The sequence below is a fragment of the Oryctolagus cuniculus genome, chromosome 3 (assembly GCF_964237555.1).
Source record: "Oryctolagus cuniculus chromosome 3, mOryCun1.1, whole genome shotgun sequence".
Classification (NCBI taxonomy): domain Eukaryota; kingdom Metazoa; phylum Chordata; class Mammalia; order Lagomorpha; family Leporidae; genus Oryctolagus; species Oryctolagus cuniculus.
In genome coordinates, this window is record NC_091434.1 from 16,405,764 (window position 1) to 16,432,276 (window position 26,513).

General features: G+C 38.4%; 1 protein-coding gene across 6 annotated transcripts in view; it reads right to left on the bottom strand.

The window, feature by feature from the left end:
• Positions 1–2,376: 2,376 nt before the first annotated feature.
• ACSL3 (acyl-CoA synthetase long chain family member 3) overlaps positions 2,377–26,513 on the bottom strand; it is an 87,960-nt gene continuing 63,823 nt past the window's right edge. For 5 of the 6 annotated variants that reach the window (XM_008259233.4, XM_008259234.4, XM_070070149.1 and 2 more), the window contains 9 exons: positions 26,316–26,439; positions 26,019–26,090; positions 24,373–24,512; positions 21,071–21,243; positions 19,076–19,150; positions 17,927–18,118; positions 16,666–16,780; positions 14,053–14,210; positions 2,377–5,402 (listed from right to left, as the gene is read on the bottom strand). In XM_008259233.4, coding sequence (XP_008257455.1) covers positions 5,245–5,402; positions 14,053–14,210; positions 16,666–16,780; positions 17,927–18,118; positions 19,076–19,150; positions 21,071–21,243; positions 24,373–24,512; positions 26,019–26,090; positions 26,316–26,439 — 1,207 coding nt within the window. In that variant the 3' untranslated portion in view covers positions 2,377–5,244. Of the gene's footprint in view, positions 5,403–5,839; positions 6,645–14,052; positions 14,211–16,665; positions 16,781–17,926; positions 18,119–19,075; positions 19,151–21,070; positions 21,244–24,372; positions 24,513–26,018; positions 26,091–26,315; positions 26,440–26,513 lie in introns of those variants that run through there. The other variant, XM_051849122.2, reaches the window with a different exon arrangement.

The window sequence follows — 26,513 nt, forward strand, 5'->3', positions numbered from 1 at the left end:
CTCTCACTGGGATTAAACATGACAATAGGTCTGATTTCATCATCATTTAAAAAATCATCTATTATTTTTCACTTCATGTTTGTGTGGGAGCAAACTGTTGAAATCCTTACTTAATGTATGCTAAACTGATCTTCTGTATATAAAGAGAATCGAAAATGAATCCTCATGTGAATGGAAGGGGAGAGGGAGTGGGAAAGGGGAGGGATGCGGGTGGGAGAGACGATATGGGGGGGGGGAGCCACTGTAATCCATAAGCCATACTTTGGAAATTTATATTCATTAAATAAAAGTAAAAAAAAAAAAAAAAAACAAACAAACAAAAAAAAAAACACAGCAAAGAATCCACACTGAAGAAACTACAAATAAGGACAACATGGAGCAATCTTCACCTGCATCCTACCCTTGACTGAACATAAAAGAACTCACAGGCAGAAGAACCCTCCTGTGAAGGAGCATAGGATAAGAAAACCTACAGCTACAGCTCTTCCATTTCTCTGAAGACACATGTCAGACAGAAAACCTGCAAATGCACTAAGCATGGAAAACTTCCAGCCACAGGAACTACCAGAAACCTTGTTTCTTTAGAGGCAACTGGGAAGAAAAGGCTTCACACTGAGATCCCATCTTAATGGATAACAAAACCCCACACAGAATGGGAAACTCTTCACAAAGACCTGAGGACTAACCCAAAGAGGAGTCACTGAGTGGGAAAAGCTGCCTCTAAATGAATCCCACCAAAAGCAACGTTTCTCAAAGGTATCAACAAATAAGGAGATTGATGGGGATTTGCTGTCCAATGTGAATTAATGCTATCACTAGTACTGAAACAGTACTTTACACTTTATGTTCTGTGTGGGTACAAACTGATGAAATCTTTATACTGAATCGATCTTTTGTATATAAAGATAATTGAAAATGAAATAAATGAAAATGAAAATTGATGTGAATGGAATGCGAGAGGGAGCGGGAGATGGGAGGGCTACGAGTGGGAGGGAAGTTATGGGGGGAAAGCCATTGTAATCCATAAACTGTACTTTGGAAATTTATATTTACTAAATAAAAGTTAAAAAAAAGGACTGAACTAGAAGAAAGGCATCCAAATATCTAAGTGTATTGTCATTATAACTGTTTTGTTTTGTTTTGTTTGAGAAGCAAAGACAGCTCCCACCTGCCTGTTCACTCCTCAAATGCCCGCAATGGCTAGGGCTGAAAGGCGGCCCAGGCTGGAAGCTGGAAATTCAATCCAGCAATTCCACGTGGGTGACTGCAGTCATTACTGGAGTCATCCCCATGGCCTCCCAGGGTCTGCCATTGGCAGGCAGCTGGAATTAGGAGCCATAGGTAGATACTGAACCCAGGCATTCCACATGGGATGTGGGTGTCTTAACTGCTAGGCCAAACACCAACTTTAACACTTTAATGTACTCAGAAATAATTGCTAAACACTTGCTCTGGGGCCAGGCACCATGCTACGGCACTGGGCTCAGTGCCACGTCTGAAATGGACAGGCGTTGGCAAATTACAGGCCTGTATGCAGATTGATTAAAGAATCAGAGCACTTTTTTAAAATCAGAAGATAAACAGATTTTTACAACTTAAAACCAGGCTATTTATCTGCACATAGTCTGCTACTTTTGTTTGGTATGCCTCATCATAAAACCTGTAGGTAGTGTGGTAGAAATCTTAAGCAATTAGTGTTCAAAAAACAAAATCCAAGAAAATTTAATAAGAGAAACAAGGCATAAACATCTCAAGTTAATGCAAAAAACGAAACATACGGAAGTTGCCAGAGGCACATATTTAAATTAAGTGTTACAAGATTAAACAGAAAGATGGACTGTTATTTTAAAAAGTTTTAGTATAAAGTCACACATACCCCACAGACCCTGCCTGGCAGTCCCTGGAGGGAGGGGCTGGCTTCTGATCTATCATAGCACAGCACTCTCCCTAGCACAACCACAGGATTGAAACAAAGTATTTTATTGCTCCCAATCTGCTTTTAGCCCATGAATTTCTATGTCAAACTTTAATTTACCAACCTACTGAAGACTTCATGCAATGTGAATATTTTAAGTGTAGACAGCATTTTGTAAACACTGACTTTAAAATGCTGACAGCATACCTTCTGTGCAGTTAAAGCCAAGAAAGGAATGGAAAGGCCCTCAGCTGGGATTAGAGCAAAGCCAGAACACAAGAACACTAGGAAACAAAGTGGATCAGAACTTCCAGAATAATTTCTCTTCGAAAGGATTTTGAGGCCAGGAAAAAAATCCCCCAAATTCCCTTTTCCAACAACAATCTTGGCAATGTCAAAATCTTTAGTGTGGGAGAACTTCCTCTTTGAGAAAAAATATTAAGAATTTTAATATCAGAAACTTTAATATTTACATCTCTTTATTCTTCAAACTTAGGGTCAAGTTACAAATAAATAGTCCATACCATGTAGCCATGTAGCTTCTTTCTGATACACACTTCTTCAGGCAGAAAACAGCAATAACCCAGAATCCATTGGAAATAAGCTCACAGGAAACCATGAATTGTAAGCATAGAAAGGAGGCATTACACTCCAAGTGTGGCGCAGTACACACACTGGTGAAATGTGGATAGCCCTCTTACACATCACAGATGTACACAATTCTTGTAGTAAAAGAAGGTACCCACATATTAGAGTGTTTTTTAATTTTAAAACTTGTATCCCAGGGACTAATCGTTTAAAAACTCTAAAATTTTGAGTCTTTTAGCAGCAAATAATTACCTTAAGTTAAATTATTTTTAAACATTGCCCCAAAATTGCAAGTTTTACAGATCATGGATATAACTCTACTACTTAAAAAATAAAGTAGCATTTAGAAAGTAGATACTACTTTCAGTTTTGTTGTGTTCTTAGTTAAAAAGTTAACGAAATTTCAGGTAAAATACATCAGCAAGCGTGAGTAAGAGAAGAGTGGAAGTGGCCACCAGTCTCCATGTATAAAATGCTTAAGGTTCTGTAATAGAAAATGTTTAAGGTGTCTTCATATGGTTCACTTCTGGAAGACAACAGTTCTGTAGCACCTATATTCCATTCCCAAATATGTGTATTACATTTAGCAATTTACTATGAAATTCCTTAAAATTTTCCTACCCAAATATTTTCTGGTTAAACCAGTATTTCTTAACAATTATAATGCTTGGAGTTCTTTTTAATTGACCAAATTATTATTTTTCAAGTCACTAAGGATGATTTGGGTAAGAGAAAAATTTGTTTGAAAAGTCATTCTATCTATTTAATCTCATGCTCTGCTGTGGCATTTCAAATCCAGCATCTGATATCTTGAGACTGAAAATAAATTATAAACATTACCGCATGAGAAAACAAATGGAATTAGATGTAAACTAAGCTAGCCTTACACTAGATGTTTCTGAAGACATAAACTACAGAGTCCTCTGACACTGTTTCAAGTTATAATTACCAGTTATCTTTCCTTTGAAGCTTTGAGTATTTTTCCTAAATACCTCTTTTTAAAAATAATTTGAAATCAAACATTATTTTAAAGACAAAGCATCAAAACTAATTCTCTCACCCACCCTGACTTGACTTTCAGATGACAGCATTCTGACATAGAGAAGTTCCGTTCATTTTCTCTCAGCTGAACTTTTTGGCAGTTTTCCCCAACATAATTAAAACTCATACAATGACAAAAACAAAAGAATTCAAGACATAATACAAATACACAGCAATACAAAAAAAAACTGAAAACAAAACAAAACACTGAATTGAAACATCCAGATACAGCACTTGTGATGTGACCAAAACTACACAGTCCTGGCTCTTCATAAGACTCCTGCTACCTTAAACCCATCTGTGCACATACACACATACACATACATAATGCTCATTTTTCTTTCTAAAGTAACTGAGAAACAGTGACTAGTTTGGTATGAAAACTGTGGTTCCTACAACTCTTGAGTTCTGATTTGAACACATCTTAATCGATGTAATATTACTCCTGAAATAACAACAAGCATTACATATGGAAAGACTATGTATATACAAGCAATGTTTTATGAATCACAAATAACTTCTATATTGACATACAGCCTATCAATCTTATCTCATTATAAAGTTAAATTCTCATGTATCTTAGTGAGAATGCTATTATCAAATGCATTCTAAATTATTTCATTTTCTAGTATGGACAAATTATGGCAGAAAGAGAGGATAACGTGCTCTTTAATAAACTACAACCACTGACCCTCTCACACAGACACCAGTGCAAAATATCAAAAAAAACTGCAACTGTGAAATGAGACATATGATTAATACCTAGACTAAAACTAGAATAAGAGTTTGGAATAGAATAATTTCTCATGAATAATTTGTTCATATAGAGACAACTCAATATACATATGGTCAATGACATTAAAAAATCTATCCTTTAAAAAAAAAACATTCTACCCTGTCCTTCAGATTGCTCCCATTTAAGTTTGGACATTTTCCTAGTCTCAACAGCTAAAGAGAAGACACTAATCTGACAGTAAGCTACTGGAGACTAACAACTGATGCTACAGTTGCTGTATTAAATCATTTGCCATTACACCATGACTGTCCTGCAACTTCAACCAAACTTTTTTTTTTTCTAATAAAAAATAAATATATAAAGAAGACACTGTCAGGCATATATTCACAAGCTCTCAATTTCTTAAAACATAAGTATGGGTATATTTATTTTTCTCAAATGCATACAAGACAATAATTACACAGCAACAAATCTTTTGTTCAACAATGATTTGATTCATAAGCATTTGAAATTTACATAATTTCACATCAATACCCTTGCATTTTTAAATACAGTTAAGTAAAAAACCCCAAATAACCAATTCTTATATTTCCTATTTATCCCTCTATACATCCAAACTTTAAAAAGTTACAAACTGAACATTATACAGAACATACAAATCATGTTTAAAAACTTGAGGTTTTAAAATCACCGTTTCTCCAATATGATTCAGAAAAATTCTCATACTGACAAGTACAGTCATAGGTGGTAAACTGGAGTAGGGAAAAACAAAGAAGAGACAGACACAAGTTTTCTGTCTTAATATTTTACTAATCCTGTCAGTTAGAAATGGTGATGTCATGAGAATAACAGTTTCGGTTTAATACGAGGAATGGAGTTTGTCTCACGGTTTGAGACATGCATTTCAAGTATTTTCCTATTTGATCTGAGCTCGCTGTAGCAAACTGATGTCAAAAGAGAATAATTACTTTCTCCCATACATTCGCTCAATGTCCGCCTGGTAGTGTGTTTTAAGTTCCTTGCGTTTCAGCTTGAAGGCATCTGTCACCAGACCAGTTTCAGGGGTCCATGGTTCAGGACTCAAACGAATTTTTACTGGAATTTCAAACTTTTCCAAACTTGCTAAGATGTTTAAAAGAGAAAAAAGGAAAAGCAAAGGAATTTTAAAATGTGCGATTAAAATTCTAAGCTAATAGAATAGCTTCCTCATTCTTTGAGTGTTCATCAAAATGCACAACCAACAAATGGCCCATAAATCTCATGTCTAAGAAATCTGTCCCTCAAAAATACAAGTATAAAACATGGACACATGATAATTATTGCAGTGAAAAACTAATTACAGATTCTCATCAACAGAAGGAGTTAAATAAATTGTGATTCAGGCATAAAGTAGGATACAATTTTGTCATAAAATGAATTTCACTTATAGGTTAAAAAAAAAAAAGGCGACTGGCAGCACAGGCAGGGGAGGCTTGCACCCAGATGTGCGGACACGGATAACATGAGGGGCTGGGGTCCAGAAGGAGGAGGACATTTTTTTTTTTTTTTTTTTTTTTTTTTTTTTTTTTTTTTGACAGGCAGAGTGGACAGTGAGAGAGACAGACAGAGAGAAAGGTCTTCCTTTGCCGTTGGTTCACTCTCCAATGGCCGCCGCACCACGCTGATCCGATGGCAGGAGCCAGGAGCCAGGTGCTTTTCCTGGTCTCCCATGGAGTGCAGGCCCAAGCACCTGGGCCATCCTCCACTGCACTCCCTGGCCACAGCAGAGAGCTGGCCTGGAAGAGGGGCAACCGGGACAGAATCCGGCGCCCCGACTGGGACTAGAACCTGGTGTGCCGGCGCCGCTAGGCGGAGGATTAGCCTAGTGAGCCGCAGCGCCGGCCGAGGACATTTTCACTTGTTCCTTCACACACATTTGTTTTCCTTGAATTGATTACAAAGAACACAATGACTTCAGATGCTAAAAAATAATAAAGTTTAGTTAGAGAGAATGTTGTCACTGAATCATGATATTCACTATAAGCTATGAAGACAGAATGCTTGGTCACTATTACATTCCTACTACTGATACAGTAGATTGGTGATAGCTGATAAACGGAAGGAGGGAGGGAGAGGAAAGGACATCTGAGGGAGGTGAAGAAGGAGATGCAGTGTTAAAGTTTTAAAATGCAGTTTAATAAATTACTCACTCAGGGTGGGCATTGTGCTACTGCAGGTTAAACCACAACTTGAAATACACCCATATCCAATATCAGAGTGAGAGTTCAAGTCACAGATACTCTGTTAGCTTCCTGCTAATCCATCCTGGGAGGCAGCACCTGATGGCTCAAGTGCTTGGGCTCCTGCCTTCAGCCTGGCTACACCCTGGGTAAGGCAGGAATTTGGAGTGAATCAGAGGAAGGAAGAGCGATAGACCTCTCACTGTCTCTTTCTGTTACCACATCTTTCAAGGTGATTTAAATAAGTAAATAAATAAAAAACATTTTAAAAGTATCTTTTTAAAATGTTTTTTATTTATTTACTTAAAGAAACTTAATTAAAGAAAATTAAAGTCCTTAACATCGCTGCCTTTTGTTTCATTCTTTCACAAGTATTTGAGAATTTATTATATGTATAGTATTTTAATAAACAGTCTTTAAAACACAAAAATGAATAGGTAATGTTTTCAAGTGGTCTGCAATCCAACAGGGGATTGGATGTTTCTAGCAAACATCAAACCATAATAATACATAAAACAGGTGTGAGGGAGGAGTGATGTCAGTAAAATGACAGAACAGACTTAGCTGTCGTCCCCTCACCCCCGCCCGAGACATGGACTGAACACTAATCCTGTGTATGCCTGTGTGAGGAACCTGAAACCAGCTGAGAGGCCCCTACACGCCAGGCAAACATGAAAACAGCAACAAAGCCTGACACAGAGAACACATGGCATTCACCTGCCAGAACCCATCCTTCTCACAGTGCAAAGCCACAGAGGACACCCCCAACTGCCAACTTGTTCCTGGAGGGGATGTACATCTAACATTCTGACTTTGGGTTCTGTCTCGCCTGAATCTAAGTGCTAACAGGTAGAAAGCGCCAGTGCTGGGGGTTGCCAAGAACAAAGGCAACCAGCAAGTACCAGAAGCTGCAGTATCACACAAAGACACAAGGGGGAGCTCCTGAATAGAAACCAGCAAATCAGAGGGGATACACCTCAGGAAACACCTTAGGCCTGCTGAAAAATCTCTAGCAGAGCTGAATGGAGAAAATCCTCCCAGGACAAAACAAGACACAAAAACTGAGATTGGTAGCCAATTTTACAAGTGCCAAAGTTCAAGCAAAACATAGTAAGACATACCAAAATGAGAGAGAGAGGCACAAGGCCCATCAAAAAGACCAAAGTAAATTTCCAGAAATCAAACTCAAAGAAAAATTGTGAATTATCAAATGAAGAATGCAAAAAAAAAAATAATAATAATAATACAATAAGGACACTCAAGAAGTAAGAGAACACAGATGACCAAAAAAAATCAGGAAAATAATTTATGAGACTATAAGTGAAAGATTAATAATAATGACCTAAAACCCACTAAGAAGTAGAATAAAGCACATTCTGGAAATGAGTAAAATAAACAAATTGAAAAATTCATTGGAGGATACCAACAAGAAATCTGATCAGAAAAAAATTAGCAAACTCAGCAGAGGGCTTCTGAAATTACAAAGTAGAAGAGCAAAAAAAAAAAAAAAAGGAAAAAACAAAAAACATGAAAGGAACCTAAAAAAATCTATGGGACATCATCACATGGAAAAACATACATTCTGGGAATCACAAGAGGAAAAAAGGAGAAAGTGCCAGAGATCTATTTGAAGAAATAATGGCTCCCAATTCTCCACATCTGAGAACAACAGGCACACAAATTCAAGAAGTTCAAAGAACTCCCTAGGATAAATCTAAAGAGAACTACACTCAGAAATATTACAATCAAAGTGTCAAAAACTACAGAGAATCCTGAAAGCAAAAATAAAAAAGTGACTCATCACGTACAAGGGAGCTTTCATTAGAATATCGGACATTTCAGGTGAAAGACTGAAGGCTAAAAAGGAAAAAGATGTTATATTCCAAATGCTAGAAGGAAAAAAAAACTGCCAACCAAGAAACTTATACCTGGCAAAGATGTCCTTTAAAAGTGAAGGACAAGGGGCTGTTGCTGTGGTGTAGTGGGTAAAGCTGCCACCTGCAGTGCCGGCATCCCATATGGGCGCCCAAGTCCCAGCTGCTCCAGTTCCAATCCAGCTCTCTGCTGTGGCCTGGGAAAGCAGTGGAAGATGGCCCAAGTGCTTCAGCCCTGCACCCACGTGGCAGACCCAGAATAAACTCCTGGCTCCTGGCTTCGGATCGGCTACTTGGGGAGTGAACCAGCAGATGGAAAACTTCTCTCTCTCTCTCTCTCTCTGCCTCTTCTTTTCTCTCTGTGTAACTCTGACTTTTAAGTAAATAAATAAATCTTTAAAAAAAAAATGAAGGAAAATGGCGCCAGCATTCTATCTTATTGGGTAAAGCCGCTGCCACCTGTGATGCCAGCATCTCGCATGGACACTGGTTTGTGTCCCAACAGCTCCACTTAAGATCCAGCTCCCTACTAACGCACCTAGAAAAGCAACAGAAGATGGTCCAAGTGCTTGGGTCCCTGTACCCACATGGGAGACCTAGATGAAGCTCCTGGCTCCTAGCTTCTGCCTGGCTCAGCTCTGGCTATTACAGCCACCTGGAGGGTGAACCAGCAGATGGAAGATCTCTCTCTCTTTAGCGCTTTTAAATAAATAAATAAATAGATAAATAAATCTATCTATCTTAGGAAAATTAATATCTATCTATCTATCTTAGGAAAATTAGTATCTATCTATCTATCTTAGGAAAATGAAGGAAAATTAAAATCTATCTTAGGAAAATGAAAGAAAATTAAAATTTTCCCTATAAGTAAAAGCTGAAATCATTCATAACCATTACATCTACTCTATGAGAAATGATGACAGTCTTTTAAGGACAAAAAATAGTAATACAAAAATCACATGAAAATATAAAATTCTGCAGCAAATACACAGAGAAATACAGAATTCTACAGTAGTGTATGTATTTAATCACTTGTAAATCCAGTACAGAAATCCATTCCATTCGTTTGTGAGGAGACAGTGAGGCAGAAACACAGAGAGAGGGCTCACACCTACTGGTTCAATCCCCAAATGCCTGTGATAGCAGGGGCTGGGATAAGGCTAAAGTCAGGTGCCAGGAACTTAATTCAACTCTCCCCCTTGAGCCATCACTACTGCCTCCCAGGGTCTGTCTGCACTGGAAGGAAGCAGGAGTCAGTAGCTGGAGCCAGCTACTCCAATGTGGCATATAAATATCTTAGGAACATGTTTGCTAGGCTAAATGCACTCCCCTAGCATAGAATTTCAAAAACAAAGCCATACAAAGTAATTTTAAATCTAAGATGGTGGATACATAATTTAAAAGGAGGTGTCTGGTGTCATCAATAATATAAATGGAGGAGAAAGACGTAAAGGAGTACAATTTTTATATAAAATTATAGTTAAACTATTAGATTTTATAACTAGCTTTTTATGTAACCGCACTGATAACCACAAAGAAAATATCTATGGAACATAGACAGAAATGCAGAGAGGATCAAAACATGTCACTATAAACAAGAAAGCAAATAGGATAAAATAAAAATAACAACAGCAACGAGGCAGGACAATACCCTTGGAAGAATCCACATGATTCCATGACACACCAGGGGAGTTAGGACTTTGGGACCAGTAGGAGGGCTAAAGGAAAATCAGAGCTCATTAGGGCTGGGAAAGGAGCAGATGCGGAATAACAACACAGAGAGGCACACCAGGCCACACCAACCCGTCAACTGATCAGAGAGTGAAAATACAGGGGCAAATGCCGTGAAGGGGAGTAGAAGCAGAGTACATAAGCAAACGCTGAGGGGATTTCCCTGGTGCATCTGAAGGTCACTAAGCCAGTCAGGGGAGGGCAAGAAGGTGAACTACTGACAGAGACCAGCCTTATCACAATGGTACACCTGGTCACTTGGGTAGGGCACTACAGCCTGCAGGATGATGAGGAGACATTAGGAAAAAGTGAAGCTGTAAAAAAAATTCGACCAATTGTTTTAAAAAACCAAATTAACAGCAATCCTCTTCAAATTCTCCCAATTAGAGAGGAAATACCAAATTCATCCTATAAAGTCAGCCATATTCTGATATCAAAACCAGAAAAAAGTGTAAGAAAACTAAAGACCTGATGAATATTGATGTAAAAATGCCCTCAAAATACTCTCAAAATCAAACTAAATAGTACATCAACACCAGGTGAGAGTTACACCTGAAAAGCAAAGCAGCTTCAACATATGGAAAAATCAGTGAAACACACCAAATTTAAAAAGGAAGTTGATTTAAAAAATCATATGATCCTGTCAAAGCAGAAAAAGCATGACAAGATTTCAGTACCTTTTCAAAATCAAAACACTCAATGCAGTAGAAATAAAAAAATTACTTCAAAAAAAGCAAAGGTATACACGAAAAGCCTACAGTACAGCAAACATCATATGCAACAGCAAAGGAATGAAAGCTTCCTCTCTAATATCAAAAACAAGACAAGGATCTCCCACGTGCCACTGCTATTCAACACAATACTCGAAGTACTAGCCAGAGCAACCTGACAAAAAACAAATAAATGGCCATCCAAACTGTAAAGAAGTACAACTTAACTGTTTGCAGATCACATGATCCTAATATGTATAAAAATACAACAACAAAGATTTCAGCAAAGTTTAAGGATACAAAATCAACAAGCAAAAATCAGTTGTATTTCTATATATTAACAATAACCATTGTGGGGGGAAAAAATTGGGGACAAACCTAACATGTACACTGTAAACTAAAAGAGGCTTAAAGAAATAAAAGATACAAAGAAATGGAAAGATATCTTGTACTGCTGGATTGGAAGAGTCATTATCTTTAATATCTTTAAAATTTCCTCACTAGGGGCTGGTGCTGTGGTGCAGCAGGTTATAGGCAGCAAAATTATTAAGGCCTGCAACACCAGCATCCCATATGGGCATCAGTTCGAATCCCAGCTGCTCCACTTCTGATCCAGCTCCTTGTTGGGAAAAGCAGCTGAAGATGGCCCAATGGGAAACCTGGTTGAAACTCCTGGCTCTTGGTTTTGGCTTGGCTCAGCCCCAGTCACTGCGGCTAATTGGGAAGTGAACCAGCAGATGAAAGATCTCTGTCTCCCTCTCTTTCCATAACTCCTTTCAAATAAATAAATAAATCTTAAAAAAAAAATTTCCACACTACTGCCCAAAGCAACTGGCAGAATTGCCACAATCCTTACCAAAATTCTGATGGTATTTTTTGGAAGAAATAGACAAACAAATCTTCTAAAATTCATATGGAATCTCAAGGCCAAAATTACTTCTTTTAATTCTATCTTTCTATAAACCTGCTGAAATCTACTTACACACACAACAGAGTAATATACAGGCTTTAAAAAGAAGGAAATCTTGTCACATGCTACAACATGGATGAACTGTGAGGGTATGACAAAGCAAGCCAGTCACTAAAGGACAAGTACTGTGATCCACTCTTAATGAAATAATTCAAGTCAAATTACAGAAACAGAAAGTAGGAAGGTGACTGTCAAAAGCAAGGAGAAAGGGAATCAGAGCCTAGCAGGCACAGTGCTTCAGTTTTGGAAGACCAAGTCCTAGAACTCTGCAGCCACTAATATAAATAAACTTAACACTACTACACTTGTATACATCAAAATGGCTAGGGTGGTAAATTGAATGCTATCTTTTTTTTTTTTAATTACACTAAAAGAAAGGAAATGTACCAAATTAAAGGTATAAGGTGCCTCAAGAGCAAAAAAAAGATACATTAACTTGAACTCATAAACAAAAACACTGAGGGTTTGAGCCTTCAAGATTGTCACCAGAGCGGTCTCCAAAGGCAGCAAAATCATTAAGGCAGGTAACAAAGAACTGACTTACAAATGGAGTGGAGTCTGACACTATATTTCTTATTATTATTTCAAACTGCTCAGCACAGCACTCTATGATGACTCAAAATTATCTTTTCTTAAAAAAAACTATTTTATTTATTTATTTATTTAAAAGGCAGAGTTACAGAGAGGCAGAGGCAGAGAAAGAAGTCTTCCATTCACTGGTTCTCTCCCCAAATGGCCGCAATGGCTGGAGCTGGGCCAATCCGAGGCCAGGAGCCAAGAGCTTCTTCTGGGTCTCCCACACAGGTGTAGGGGCCCAAGCACTTGGGCCATCATCCACTGCTTTCCCAGGCCATAGCAGAGAGCTGGATAGGAAGTGGAGCAGCTGGCACTTGAATCAGCGTCCATATGGGATGCAGGCAGCGGCTTTACCAGCTACTCCACAGTGCTGGCCCAAAATTATCCTTTTTTGTGATAGTATCATCTAAACCCATGCTTCAGGAAACTAAGCACAGCATGACGAATTGGAGCTATGAGCACTCTAACAGTCATGAGTACTAACTATGTCAAAGACATGCTTGCGTTATGTTTTTCTTATTTTCTGATAGCCATAAGATGGATTAGTAACAGTAAACTTTGTATCACAGTACTTAAGTTAAAGGCCATCGAAGGAAAAAGAGTTAAAATCACCCAAGGAGTTGTGTCTCTGGGGAAAGGGTGGTGTATTTTCAATTGTATACAAGATGACTGTTGTCAAAGCTGGGCAGAAGACTAACTTTGGAACTGTCTGTATATGGAATTAACTATGATTAATGTGTGTAAATGTCATTTATAAGAAGTAGGCCAGTGAAGTCAATTTTATGTGTCAAGAAGCACAGGCTCCTACTTAAATAATAAAGTAGGTGTTGATGTGAAGGTATTTTGTACATACTAGCTAAACTTAGTGGGGCTGATTCAATCAACTGAAAGACCTTAAAGCAGAAGGAGGGCTTCCAAAGACAAATTCTGCACATGGGCAGGAGTTTCGGCTCTTATCTGAGGGTCTAGCACTTCTAACAGTTTGCCCTGACAATTCTGTATACTACTATACAGACCTCACAGTCACTTAAGCCAATTTCTTGCAGTAACACTCCCTTGCTCTCTCTCTCCTCCCCCCACCATACATACACACACACACACACACACACACACACAGAGACACATTTGTATCTTAAAATATATAACCTTATACTGATTGTGTATCTCTTGCATAATTCTTCCCAATATAGATATTACTTAATGAAACTGTACTCCCTTTTCACACCACATAGGAAATCTAACTTAAAATTAATTAAAAGGCTACATGTAAGACCTAAAACTAAGCAAATCTTAGAAAGAAGTTTTATGTCTTTGAGCTATGTCTTTGTGACTTGGATTAGGCAGAGGATTGTTAGATTGTCCTTCAAAAGATTTAATATAAAGTTGACAAATGATCCATTAATTCCACTCCTAGGTATCCACCAAATAAACCAAAATCAGCAACTTGGGAATCTAGAGCAAGTGCAAACACATGGAGACTGAACAACATGCCCCTGAATGAACAGTGGGTCACAGGGAAAAAGAAACTTACTGGAAGCAAATGAAGATAACAATACAACATATAAAACCTTATGGAACACAGCAAAAGCAGTGTTAAGAGGAAAGTTTACAGCAATAGGCGCCTACACAAAGAAATGGGAAAGGCACCAAATGAAAGAGCTATCAATGCATCTCATGGATCCAGAAACTCACCTGAAATAGCAGCTTCAGAGAGCACTTTGAGGACTTCATTTTCCATTTCACAACTGTTACACAGCTCCTCCCAAGTCCCTTTAAGTCCTTTCTTTCGAGCTAATTCTGTTAGTTCCTTTTGATTTGGCACAACAAATCCAATGACATAAGAATGATAACTGAAATATATATAAAGGATAACTTAATTAAACAAACAAAGCAGTTAGCTGCAGCTACTAATTACACTGACATTTAGTAACTGTCCACCATTTTTTTAAATGTACATACCATATTTACTATGGCAAACTTACTTCAAGCAATGGTATTCTTGGTTGAGTTTTAGTAAGTTTCAAAGCTTTAAAAGAGTTCACTGCTAAATAAACTTTAATCTGACATCTCATGATAAATTTCAAGTGTTCCTAACTATTATAAATTGTGCCATACATACATCTTTAAGAAAAAACTACAAATGTTAATAATTGTGACACTTTCTTTGGTTATCATGAGAATTTATGTTGAAAGATGAACTCTGAGCATACAAATACAAACACTTTTGTTGAAGATCATAAAACAGTAACCTGAAGAAACAAGATAGATTTGCTATCACATTAAAATCTAGAACTGTGGCATCACTAAGGTAAATACTAAATGGCTAATTAAAGGGTAGAATCATTTATAAATCAATTTAGTTCACCTTTTTAAAATTTTGTTATTTATTTATTTTAGAGGCAGAGATAGAGACAGAGAGCTCTTACATACTGGTTTACTCTCTAAATGCCCTCAACAGAAAGGGCCACAGCCTGGAACTGGGAACACAATCCAGGTCTCCCATGTGGGTAGCAGGAATCTAATCACTTGCGCTATCACCACTACCTCCCAGGGTGTGCACTGCCAAAAAACTGGGGTCAAAAGTCACAGCTGGGAATAAAACCAAGGTATTTGATATGGAACATAGGCTTCTTAACCACCAGGCTAAACCTCTGCCCCAGTGTAGTACATCTTTAATTTGGGCCATACCCCGAAGTCTATTTCTAAATTTTTTTTTTGATACTTGACTCAATTCTCCCGTAATAAATGTCAACTGCTATAGATGGATTCCTAGGCTCATCCACAAAACATCTGATTGTTCTCACTCCCTCTCTATAACTCCTGACTTTCAAAATAAACAAATAAATCTTAAAAAAAAAGGGGGGGGGGGTTTGGCACTGTAGCATATCAGGTAACTCAGCCACCTGTGAAGCTGGTGAACCCAGCATCCCATGTGGGTGCTGGTTCATGTCCTAGTTGTTCCACTTCCAATCCAGCTCCCTACTAATAGCCTGCAAAATGCAACAAAAGATGGCCCAAGTGTTTGGGTCCCTGACACCTACATGGGAGGCCTGGATGAAGACTCTGTCTTTGGCCTGGTTCAGAGGTCATCTGAGAAGTGAACCAGCAGATGGAAAGTCTCTCTCCCTCTCTCTCTGAATAATTACCACTTGCAATACTTTTATAGAAAAATGCTATCAGAGTTTCAATCTGAAATTGCAACACATTTCTCTTAAACATAATTTTGGAATTTTAACTTAAAACTCTCTAGCCCCACCTTCTTTGTATCTCATGAGCTAGGAATGCTACATGGTAAGCTTTCACTTGGCATGCTATAAGGTGGGAGTTCCTAGACCTGCCCAGAAGCTAACCCAGCTCCAGCTGCCTTTATTTTTTTTTTTTTTTTCAGCAGAGGTCACGGTGTTTATTCCGCAAGTGGCCGGCAGCACCCTGCCCCCCACCAGCTACCTGGGACCTGCGCAGCCGAGCCCCACACCGCCCCGGGCCTCCTGGGGCCCTACGGCCGGCCGTCCTGGCCCCGAGCAGTCGGTCGCGGCCAAGGTGGGCGGTTCTGGGGCAGCTGCCGGCCGAGCGCGGGGGCCTATCCAAGGCCCGGAGGCCAGCGCAGCGGCGGGGCAGAGCCCGCAGCTGTGGCCGCGAGGCGGTCAGGGCAAGGCGCGGAGGGCAGATGCCCGCCCGCAACGCAGCCACGGGGCAGCCACGGCCAAGGGCCGCTCGCAGACGCTGCCATCAGAGCTCCTCGGAAGGAAAGTTCTGGAAGGCTGAGGGTGGGCGGGGCCGCAGAGGAAGCGCGGAAGCCACACGTGCTCCCCGCTCCTCCCCCCAGAGCAGTGGGCGGAGGGGGCGGTGCTGGTCTGGACTCAGCTTGCGGGCTCTTCTCTCCGGGAGGGTCTGGGGCTTACGGAGGACAAGGGGAGTAGAGCGATCCAGCACTGAACGGTGGACTGTTTGCTGGTACTTCTTCATTTCCCTTTCCTCTGGGGTCATCCTGTGAAACATCCTTGTACTAAAGACCAGATAGCCGGGAGTACATTAGGCTATCAGGAAGGAGGAGTTTATTTTCTTCCATTCCCTACCACACAGGACACCACAGTGAGATGTAAAGTAGAAAAGACAAACAGGAAGATGAGGAGGGGAAAGCATTGCAAGGAAAGAAATCAGCTAATGAGGGGTTGTTCCCAGAGATAACAGGCAGGAAGGAAAGTTCCTGTAAAAACTCTACAAAGAAGGTATAACATACGCAGGAAATGCCTATAGCACACCAAATATTTGAAGTAAAAGTAGTAGGAATTCTACTTTTCTTACCTGTTTGCATATGCGCAAATGTTATCTATTAGTGGAAGATTCTTCAAAGCTGCCTCAACTTTTCCAAGGGAAACATATTCTCCTGCCTGGAGTTTTACAAGGTCCTTTTTACGATCTGTACAAAAAACAAGGAGGGGGGAGCACTGAGGAGAATGACATTGATCATACCTTTAATACAAATAAATACTGGCCATTCCCCAAATAATTTATCAAATTACTTAAAGTTTGTTACATTAGATATTAAGGGTTATGCTAAAAGTAAGAAAAATATAAAATTGGGCTCTAATTTTTGTACGATTAAGTACAGCTCAGGCTGAGACTTAAGGGGACAGTGAGATAAAGCCAAGTAAAAATCACTAGCAAAGGCCAGAGAATATGTCAGCTCCAATTACTGTACAGCATAAAGCAGGAGGCAAACAAGTGAAGATGCAGGTAAACAGGTGAACAACGGTCATGTGACAGATACCCTGAACTGAGCTGCTAGGAGCCATTAAAACATTTGCCGAAGAAAGCAATCTGTAAGGTCAGTGTTGAGTAATGACACAGTGGCATGAGGAGGTGTTTTTAAGGGGATCCAAGAATGGAAATAAAGAGTAATTTCTTGCAATAGGATGGTAGACAGTTCAGGCCTGGCCTACAATCCTGGTAAGGGCAAAGAAAGTAGTAAGAGTATGACTTTGAAGCACATCCCATAGGATCAATCAATGGGATGAACAGGCATCAGGACTGACTGCAGAGTCTTCCAGCTCCTCTCAGGTTTCTAGTTAGAATGACTGGGACAGGAATACCATTAACTGGGAAAAAGAAACTAATAGAGGAAGTGGGCACAGGTACTTTTTGCCCAGTATGGGTCACAGTACTTGAGCTGTCGTGCTTTCCTTTGTTCTCTTGCGCAAGCCAAAGACACAGGGTACATGGGAAGTCTCATCCAATAACCTCTAATGTCAAAGAATTCACAAAAATGAGTATCCCTTACACAAGGAGGAAAGAATGACCAACAGTTATCTCCTAATAATTCAAAGATCACTGCTATTATGAATTTTGGGAACTTCTAAATAGCAAGCTTCTAATTATAAGCAAGGAAAGTAAAGTGCAGATTTATCAAAAACTTTTATATTCCAGGGAGGATTCAATAGTCCATGCCAACATTACATAAAAATATACTCTGAAATTATTAAACAGCTTTCCTAAATATGCAGTATCTTTTATGCAAAACTATTTCATAAACAGTCATTAACCAAAAAATTACTAGATGGCTCACCAATAATCTTTAAACAACCATCAGGGTCAAATTCTCCAATATCTCCAGTACACAGCCACCTCTGTCCATTTTCATCTTCAAAGAAATCAGCCTTTGTTTTTGCTTCATTTTTATAGTATCCCATTGTCACATTTTGGCCACCAATAAGAATTTCACCCCTTGGATGTGGTTTATCAGTATTAAAGTATCCACCTAACAAACATAAAATAATTTAAGAATTCAGTATTTTATCCCTATATGTAATGTGAAAATTTGAAACTACTGGTTTCAATGAATAGATAATATTCATCAATATGAAACTAGGCACAAAATTTCAGTTGCTTAACCACAGGCAAGTATGCTTTTAAGCCACTATTCAAAAAAGAAAAGAATACTATACTCTAAAATCCAGTATCACCCACCTACCATATAAAATAATTAGAAATACTATACAGGTAAGCAGTTCTATGATTCTGTAGAGTCTTAAATATCACACTAGCATAAAAATAAAAGTACTAAGTCATACATTTAATAAGAGAACAAGTCTATAAAATCCAACAATATATATTTAGGAGATATTCTTATAATTTCAGAAGGACAGTGAGTTTAAATTTATTGAACATTTCCATAAATTCTGCTAAAGATAGCTGAAAAATGACTTCTGTGCCTTAGGATCATTCTTTGCAGAGAAGGTGCATCCCAATAAATCAAAGAAAACTTTCACTAAATTTTAGCAGGATCAACTAATGTTTTTTAAATGGTATATGCAATAAACATTTATAGAATTAAAGTGAAATCCTTCTGATAATTCCACACTGAAGCTCCTACAGAAAAGAAAGAAGCATAAAAAAATCCCATTTGATGGAATAAATTTTATGATTTGACCTCTACAAAATAAAAACATTATCCATTTAGCACCTTACATAAGTTTATGCCACAATTCTTAGTTACATTTAATAAAATAAAAACAAATTCTTCAGAACCATCTTTGAAACATGGTAACTAAATGTATTCCCAAAGCTCTAGATAGAATTATAACTATTTTACAAAGGACAAAAATAAGCTCTGGAAGTTATTATTCTAAAAATAAGGAAGAAAATGAAGCATAATTCTAATTTTCAACCTTAATGTTATAAAAATTAATGCTCTATGGTTAAAGTAGGATATTACCTTCCTCCCAGTTCTTTAATTTGATTTCACAGCAAACTAATGGTGCTCCTACTCTTCCAGTATTATAGTCCCACACTGAGAGACATATGGAAAAAAAAAAAAGCATTTGAGAACAGTAGTTAACAAACAAACAACTTCATTTTTCTAAATTACCAACATAATGATTTATCCCAAAGCTAAATATCTTCAAAATCATAAACTGCAAACTGGTGAACCACAGGATGCAGTCTGCACAGGCATGCTGTTATACTGAGTTTTCCTAAAACCTGAATTAGCTATTACCATTTTTAAAAATCATGGATTTTGGGGCTGGCACTGTGGCACAGCGGGTTAACACCCTGGCCTGAAGTGTCAGCATCCCATATGGGCGCCGGTTTGAGACCCAGCTGCTCCATTTCCCATCCAGCTGTCTGCTATGGCCTGGGAAAGCAGTAGAAGATGGCTCAAGTGCTTGGGCCCCTGCACCCATGTGGGAGACCAGGAAGAAGCTCCTGGCTCCTGGCTTCAGCACAGCTCCAGCTGTTGCAGTCAACTGGGGAGTGAACCATCGGATGGAAGACCTCTCTCTCCCTTTGCCTCTCCTCTCTCTCTGTAACTCTTTCAAAGAAAATAAATAAATCTTTTTTAAAAAATCATGGAATTTTACAGATAAGTGTGGAATCTCCAGTGAGGACAGACCCACATTAAAGATATAGCAACAATCAACAGCCTCTGTTAGACAGGATGCCTGCTCAGTCCCCCTAGAATTTTTTCCCATCACATTTCCTCAAGACAGGACCCACTGCATTCATTAAGCGGCTGCTCATTCAGTGAGTCTGTACCCCTAGCTTAAAGGCTGATGGAGCAAGCCGTTTACACTTCTCTGTTTTCTTATCAGGCCCCACAGCATTACAGCACAAATAACTCTGGTCTTCCATGTGTCACTATTACAGTCTCCCTCACCTTACCTTATGATAGCAAGCCCTATCTGAAATTCCTACAGTATCTCAGAAGCAGGCCACAGAGTAAGGCTGCTGGAATCTTCCGCTATCATGAATTACAACTATATTATGTTTGCTCTTTAAAGAGTATTCAAATATCAGAAATGAAAGTCTGATATTTAACACTTCAAAGACTTTGACTTATAATACAAACTGTTATTGATAACCCCATATTCAATCTAAATCTTATAAACAGAAGAAATTAAATATCTGCAAAAAAAAGCTCCAGATTTGCATGTTTTTAAGACTGCTTATTTCCTGCAAAATAAATCTAAAATTAGCTTCCAAATTATGTAAAATAAAAGAACACAACTGAAAGGCAAGAAAACACAGAATGTAAGAAAAACCTTGCATATGAATGGTAAACAGAAGCACTCATATGGAAAATGAGCAGTTAAAAAACTTAGTATCTATCAATATCTATGACATATAAAGTAGGAGCACAGTTCTCTAGCACTGGGAAGCAAAATGACTCTCTCCTATAAGGGACACATGAGGCACTATCTATGGGACTCATCTGGGAAACAACCACCATTTAGGCAGTGGATCTCCTCCTCAACCCCTCATCATGATGAAGTCTGGTAATTATACTCACTAGACTCAAATCTGGTTCCTCTCCACACTTAGAGAGATCTCCATAGACATTTCTGAACTTGAGCGCTCAACTAGACAAAAACACCCAAATTTTTCTACAAGAAATCTAATAACTGATATTAGAAGATAAATATATACAACACAGTCAATGCTGGTCACTAAAGCTTCTTTCCAGAATGCTAAATACCTGAATAGTTTAATATGAAAAGCCTCTCCAGATAAATTATTGACTACAGACACATCCAATATATTCTAAAAACTGGTATCAATAATACCACCTCAATTTTACCCACTCATCTACTAGACAAAAACCTCTACTACTCATCTCCAATATATTTGCAGAAAATAATCCATACCAAAAAAATACCTGGAGTTGTACTTAAGTCTCAGATGGACACTTCATTTCAGGAACAACACTAACCTTCTGTAATTGTTCCAGCACCAGTAGATTCCGTAAGTCCATATCCCTGGCCAACAGGACAGCAAAAACAGATATTCATGAACCGCTGTGTAGCTGCAGAAAGTGGAGCACCACCACACAAAAGAAGTCGAATATTTCCTCCTAGCAAACTTCGAACTTTCCGGAAAACAAAGCTAAAAAAAGGAATTAATCAGAGTCACAGGATTTTAAAGCTGAAAGATTTCCAAATCATTTTCTAATCTCCCAATTATGATATGAGATTTTTTTAATTAAGTGACTTATCTAAAGTCACACAGCCAATTTGGGAGATTCTCTTGACCTGTTATTTAAATCTTAGCTTCTAATAGTTTAACAAGGTAAAGAATACATGAATTCCCCATAAGAAATTTTCAAGTAATATCTAAATTCACAATCATAAGGAGGCCAGCACTATGGTAAAGCCACTGCATGTAGTACTGGCACCCAATATGGGCACCGGTTTGAGTCCTGGCTCCTCTGCTTCTGATCCAGCTCCCTCCTCATGTGCCTGGGATAGAAATGGAAGATGGCCCAAGTGCTTGGGCCCCTGCAACCCATGTAGGAGACCTAAAGTTAGCTCCTGGTTCCTCATCAGCCCAGCTCCAGCCATGGCAGCCATCTGGGGAGTGAACCAGTGGATGGAAGATCTCTTTCTCTGTCTCTCCTTCTAATTCTGCTTTCAAATAAATAAATCTTCAAAAAGAATTATTATATAATTTATTTTGTGTAATAATGGAAAATCCCTTAAATCATAGCAACTAGTTTATATTATATTATTGTATTATATCTACATGAAATTAAAAGCAAATTAGGTTTTTGCTTTACTTCATTAGAAATGTGCACATATTTATACATAGCAACAAAGCTCTTTTTGGTTGTTGAGAGAGAGAGAGAGAGATACGGTGTGTTCCCATCTGCTGGTTCACTCCCCAAATGCCCGCAAGGTCCAGGACTGGGCCGTGTTGTGGGGAGCAACTCGGACTAGACTGTTACTGGAATTAAGACTTATTCTATGCATCTGCTCTCCCACAATATGGCGCTGAGAAGGGATTAACAACTTCTACGCAGCTGCCTCTCGCCAACTTGAGTGATGACCTGCAGGAGCTGATCCTGCTCCTGATTGGAGGAGAGCAGCGTACTCGGCGTGTGGGTAGCAGAGTTGGGATTGGTGGAAGAGGACTATAAAGGAGGGAGAGAGACAACATGCACCAGGAACATCTATCTGAAGGAACACCTGTGCAGCCCCCGAGAGAGCCGGCCGGCGGTGTGCCGCTCCCCCGCGGAAGTGGGGAAAGTGGCAGGGGAACGCCCTTCCACGGAGGTGGAAAGGTCGGTAGCCAACACTGGAAGAACCAGCAGCAAACCCGGGAGGGCCGAGCAGACAAAAGAACAGCGCAGGGTCCGTGTCGTTCCTCCACGAAGAGGGGAGCGACACCGTGTCAAAGCCAGGAACCAAGAATTCAACTTTTCCACATGGGTGACAGATATCAACTACTTAAGCCATCACCACTGCCTCCCAGAGTATACATGAGCAGGAAGCTGACTTGGGGAGTTGGGAGCTGAGTCCAGGCAATGCACCCAAGGCATTCTGATACAGGATTAAGTGTCTTAATTATTAGGTTAAATAACCACCTCCAGGGCTGGTTCTGTGGCATAATGGGCTACACCTGAGGTGCCAGTATCCCATATGGGCACCAGTTTGAGTCCTAGCCACTCCTCTTCCAATCCAGCTCTCTGCTAGGCCTGGGAAAGCAGTAGCAGATGACTCAAGTGGCTTGGGCCTCTGCATCCACATGAGAGACCCTGGCTCCTGGATTCGGATCAGCAAAAGCTCTGGCCGCTACCGCCATTTGGGGATTGAAATGGAAGATTTGTCTCTTTGTCTCTCCCTCTCCCTGTCTATAAGCTATCTCTCAAATAATAAATATTAAAATAAATACCCACCTCCTAGCTATTTTTAATATTTCACTAATTGAAGTTTTATTGTTTAAAAGAAGCATTATTATTGTTTAAAAGAAATCATCTATGAGGAATTAAAAAAAGGAAAATAATTCATCATCTAATTGATAAGTTTCTAATAATATTTTAATAAATTAATTTTAATAAATTAAGATTATTCACTACTTCAATCCAAAAGGGGAAGAAGATTTTTAAAAAAATTTTTAAATAACTTTGAAAAATCAAATTAACAAACTTTCCAAAGCAATGTATATATATCTTGCTAAAGAGATAATAAGGCAGGGAAAAAAGCTCATAGAGTTCTAAATAAAAAGAAGTACCTGAAAACTAATTTTTTCATAAAAATTTGAATTTTAATCATAAAATCATAAATCTATTTAACACTATCAAAATACATATCTGGGATAAAATTGGTCATTTAAAACTTTAAATACAAAACATTTAATCATATTTAGTCTTCATTTTATATTCATACTGAAATTTTATATTGATGCCAATATAAATTTCAAATCAAAGAGAAATTTTCTCAAAGTACTAAGTCCCTTAAGTGTCCACAGAATTACATTAAATAAAAAATTAAAATTAAATTAAATACAGCAAAATTCTAAACGAAAAATATTTTCAAAAGATATTGCAGGTTTTTTCAAGACTTATTTTTATTGATTTGAAAAGCAGAGTTGGAGAAAGAGAGAGAGAGAGAGAGGGACACATACAGAGAGATCTTCCATTCGCTGGTTCATTATCCAAATGGCCTCAACTAAGGGCTGGACCAGGCTGAAGCCTGCAGTCAGGAGCCTGGAGCTTCTTCAGGTCTCCTATATGGGTCCTGGGACCTAAATACTTGGGTCGTTCTCCATTGCTTTCCCAGGCACATTAGCAGGGAGCTGAATGGGAAGTGGTGCAGCTGGAACTCAAATTGATGCCCCTATGAGATATTAACGTTGCAGGCAGTGGTTTAACCTACTATATCACAACACCAGCTCCTGCAGGTTATTTTTAAATACCTCATATTCTTTTTTTTATTATATCTTTTATGTTTTATTGATTTTATTTATCTGTAGACAGAGTTATAGAGAGAAGTAAAAACAGAGAGAGAGAGGTCTTCCATCCGCTGGTTCACTCCCCAGATGGCTGCTACAACTGGAGCTGCGCCAGTAATAAGCCAGCAACCATACAGGATGCCAACACTGCAGGAAGTGGTTTAACCTGCTTCGTCACAATGCTGCCCTCCCCCAATATTACTTATCTCTATCTCAATTAACTGGTTAATTAACATGAATTAAATGATTAAATTATCAAAAGAAAAAGGGAGGGTCCTTATTTACCTGTCACACAGTGGGGTACTACGTCCTTTTGAAATTTGTTCCATTTTGTAATTATAGGCCAGAATAAATAGATTGCGTTGAAAACTACTCATTTCATTCACTTTATTCATGACATTTTTGTAGATCCGATCCATAATTTCCTGCAAATATAAAAATGAACATACAGCACATAAATACATATGTATATAAATATATTTGTAGGTATAAACATATTTTATGTATAATTGTTTATATTTTATAAATGTATATTTATAACATAATACATATATAAATATACAAAAATGAATCCATAACGCAGTTAATGATTAGCAGCTGCCTTAAATATTCAAATCTGAAAACCTGATTTGTATTTCTATTTAAGGCTTTATAAATTTTCATTAAGGCATTGTAAAAGTATATTCTATCAGAACAAAACTTATGAAATACAGCCACAATTAGTTTAAAAATGAGACTTCTGAAGAAATAATTTTTAACAGAAATACACCTAGATACTCTTGATAATAACACAAAAAGGGGGAAACATAAGACTTAGGGCAGGAATATATCATTATTGATTCTTTATATTTCTTTGTTTATCTCACTTACTCTGAACCAAACACTAAACTCACAAAATAATTAACATCTATCTGATATTTATTTTTATAATCTAACTTTATTTTTTTTAAAGATTTACTTTATTTATTTGAAAGACAGAGTTACAGAGAGAGGGAGACAGACAGGGAGATCTTCTATCCACTGGTATTCCCCCCAAATGGCCGCAACAGCCAGAGCCGAGCCAATCCAAAGCCAGGAGTCAGAAGCTTTTTCCTCTGAGTCTCCCACATGGGTGCAGGGGCCCAGCACTTGGGCCATCCTTTGCTGCTTTCCTAGGAGCTTTAGCAGAGAGCTGGATCAGAAGTGGAACAGCTGGGACTTGAACCAGCACCCATATGGAATGCCAGCACTGCAGGCCAGGGCTTTTACCTGCTGCGCCATAGCACCAACCCCTCTAACTTCATATTATATAGATGTAGCATACTGTTTGCTCACAAAAGGGCCTAGGTTTCCTTTGTTTTTTGATTTGTTTGTCTTTTAATATCGTTGCCATGAAAACTTTCCTTGTCTGCATTGTGCTTGCCAAGTCTCATTACTAAAAAGTATACGTTAATGATTTAAAATAATTTTTTCTCCACAGTTTTAAGTTATAATTAGTTTTTGAACAAATTAAGAATTTAAAGCAGGGTACTACTAGGAAACTATAATCACACTTAAACTCCAAACTACTGACCATTTACATTTGACTTTGAAATAACTACGTAAATACACTTGATATAAGCGCAAGTAATTCCCAACACTTTTAAGCAAAATCAGAAAGCCATAATAGGAGAAGCCAGAAAACTGCTGTGGGTCCTTTTTCTATAACTTTCCATTTAAGTATTTGATGATAATATATGGAAGCTGAAGCCAGGCTGAGTGCTCAGTAAACACGAAGAAAAATTAAAGCTAAAAATGTAAGAATAAGTCCTATAAAGCATAATGCTCTAAAACAATATGGAATAAATTCTGCATCAATTACCATGTCAGTGCTACCTTTTTCACAAGCATTACTGCTCTGCAGCAGATCATACATCTTCAGTACTAAATATTCAATACTGCTCAAATCTTACCGGAACGGCTGCCATCAGGGTTGGTTTCAACATGGATGTATCCCCTTTGCTTCCTTTTTTTATTTTTGAAGACTATAAGAAAAGAAAAAAATGATCCATATAAAGTGGTCCTCACTTTGAATACGCAAAGAAACCTCAAATCAAAAAGCATATTATAAATTCATCATTTTAATGTACTTATAAACTACAAAACACTTTAGAAGCAAAGAGTTTATTTCAAAATGACTTACTGTCATCCTTACAATATACTGTCATACTGAAAAGTCCATTATTTCAAGTCACAGACATTTAATTTACCTGGTCTGCTAGAGTCTGTGGTGAAGAGTAGCCAATGCGGCATCCGTGAGAGAGACAAACGAGCTCAGCACTTAACTCCAGGACATGGGCCAGAGGCAAATATCCAATGTAAACATCTTCCTCTCTAAGACAAAGGAGACAGGAGAAAGGTCAGCTGTGCTCTATGCTCAAAGTGACCACATTAGGGGAGGAACAGAT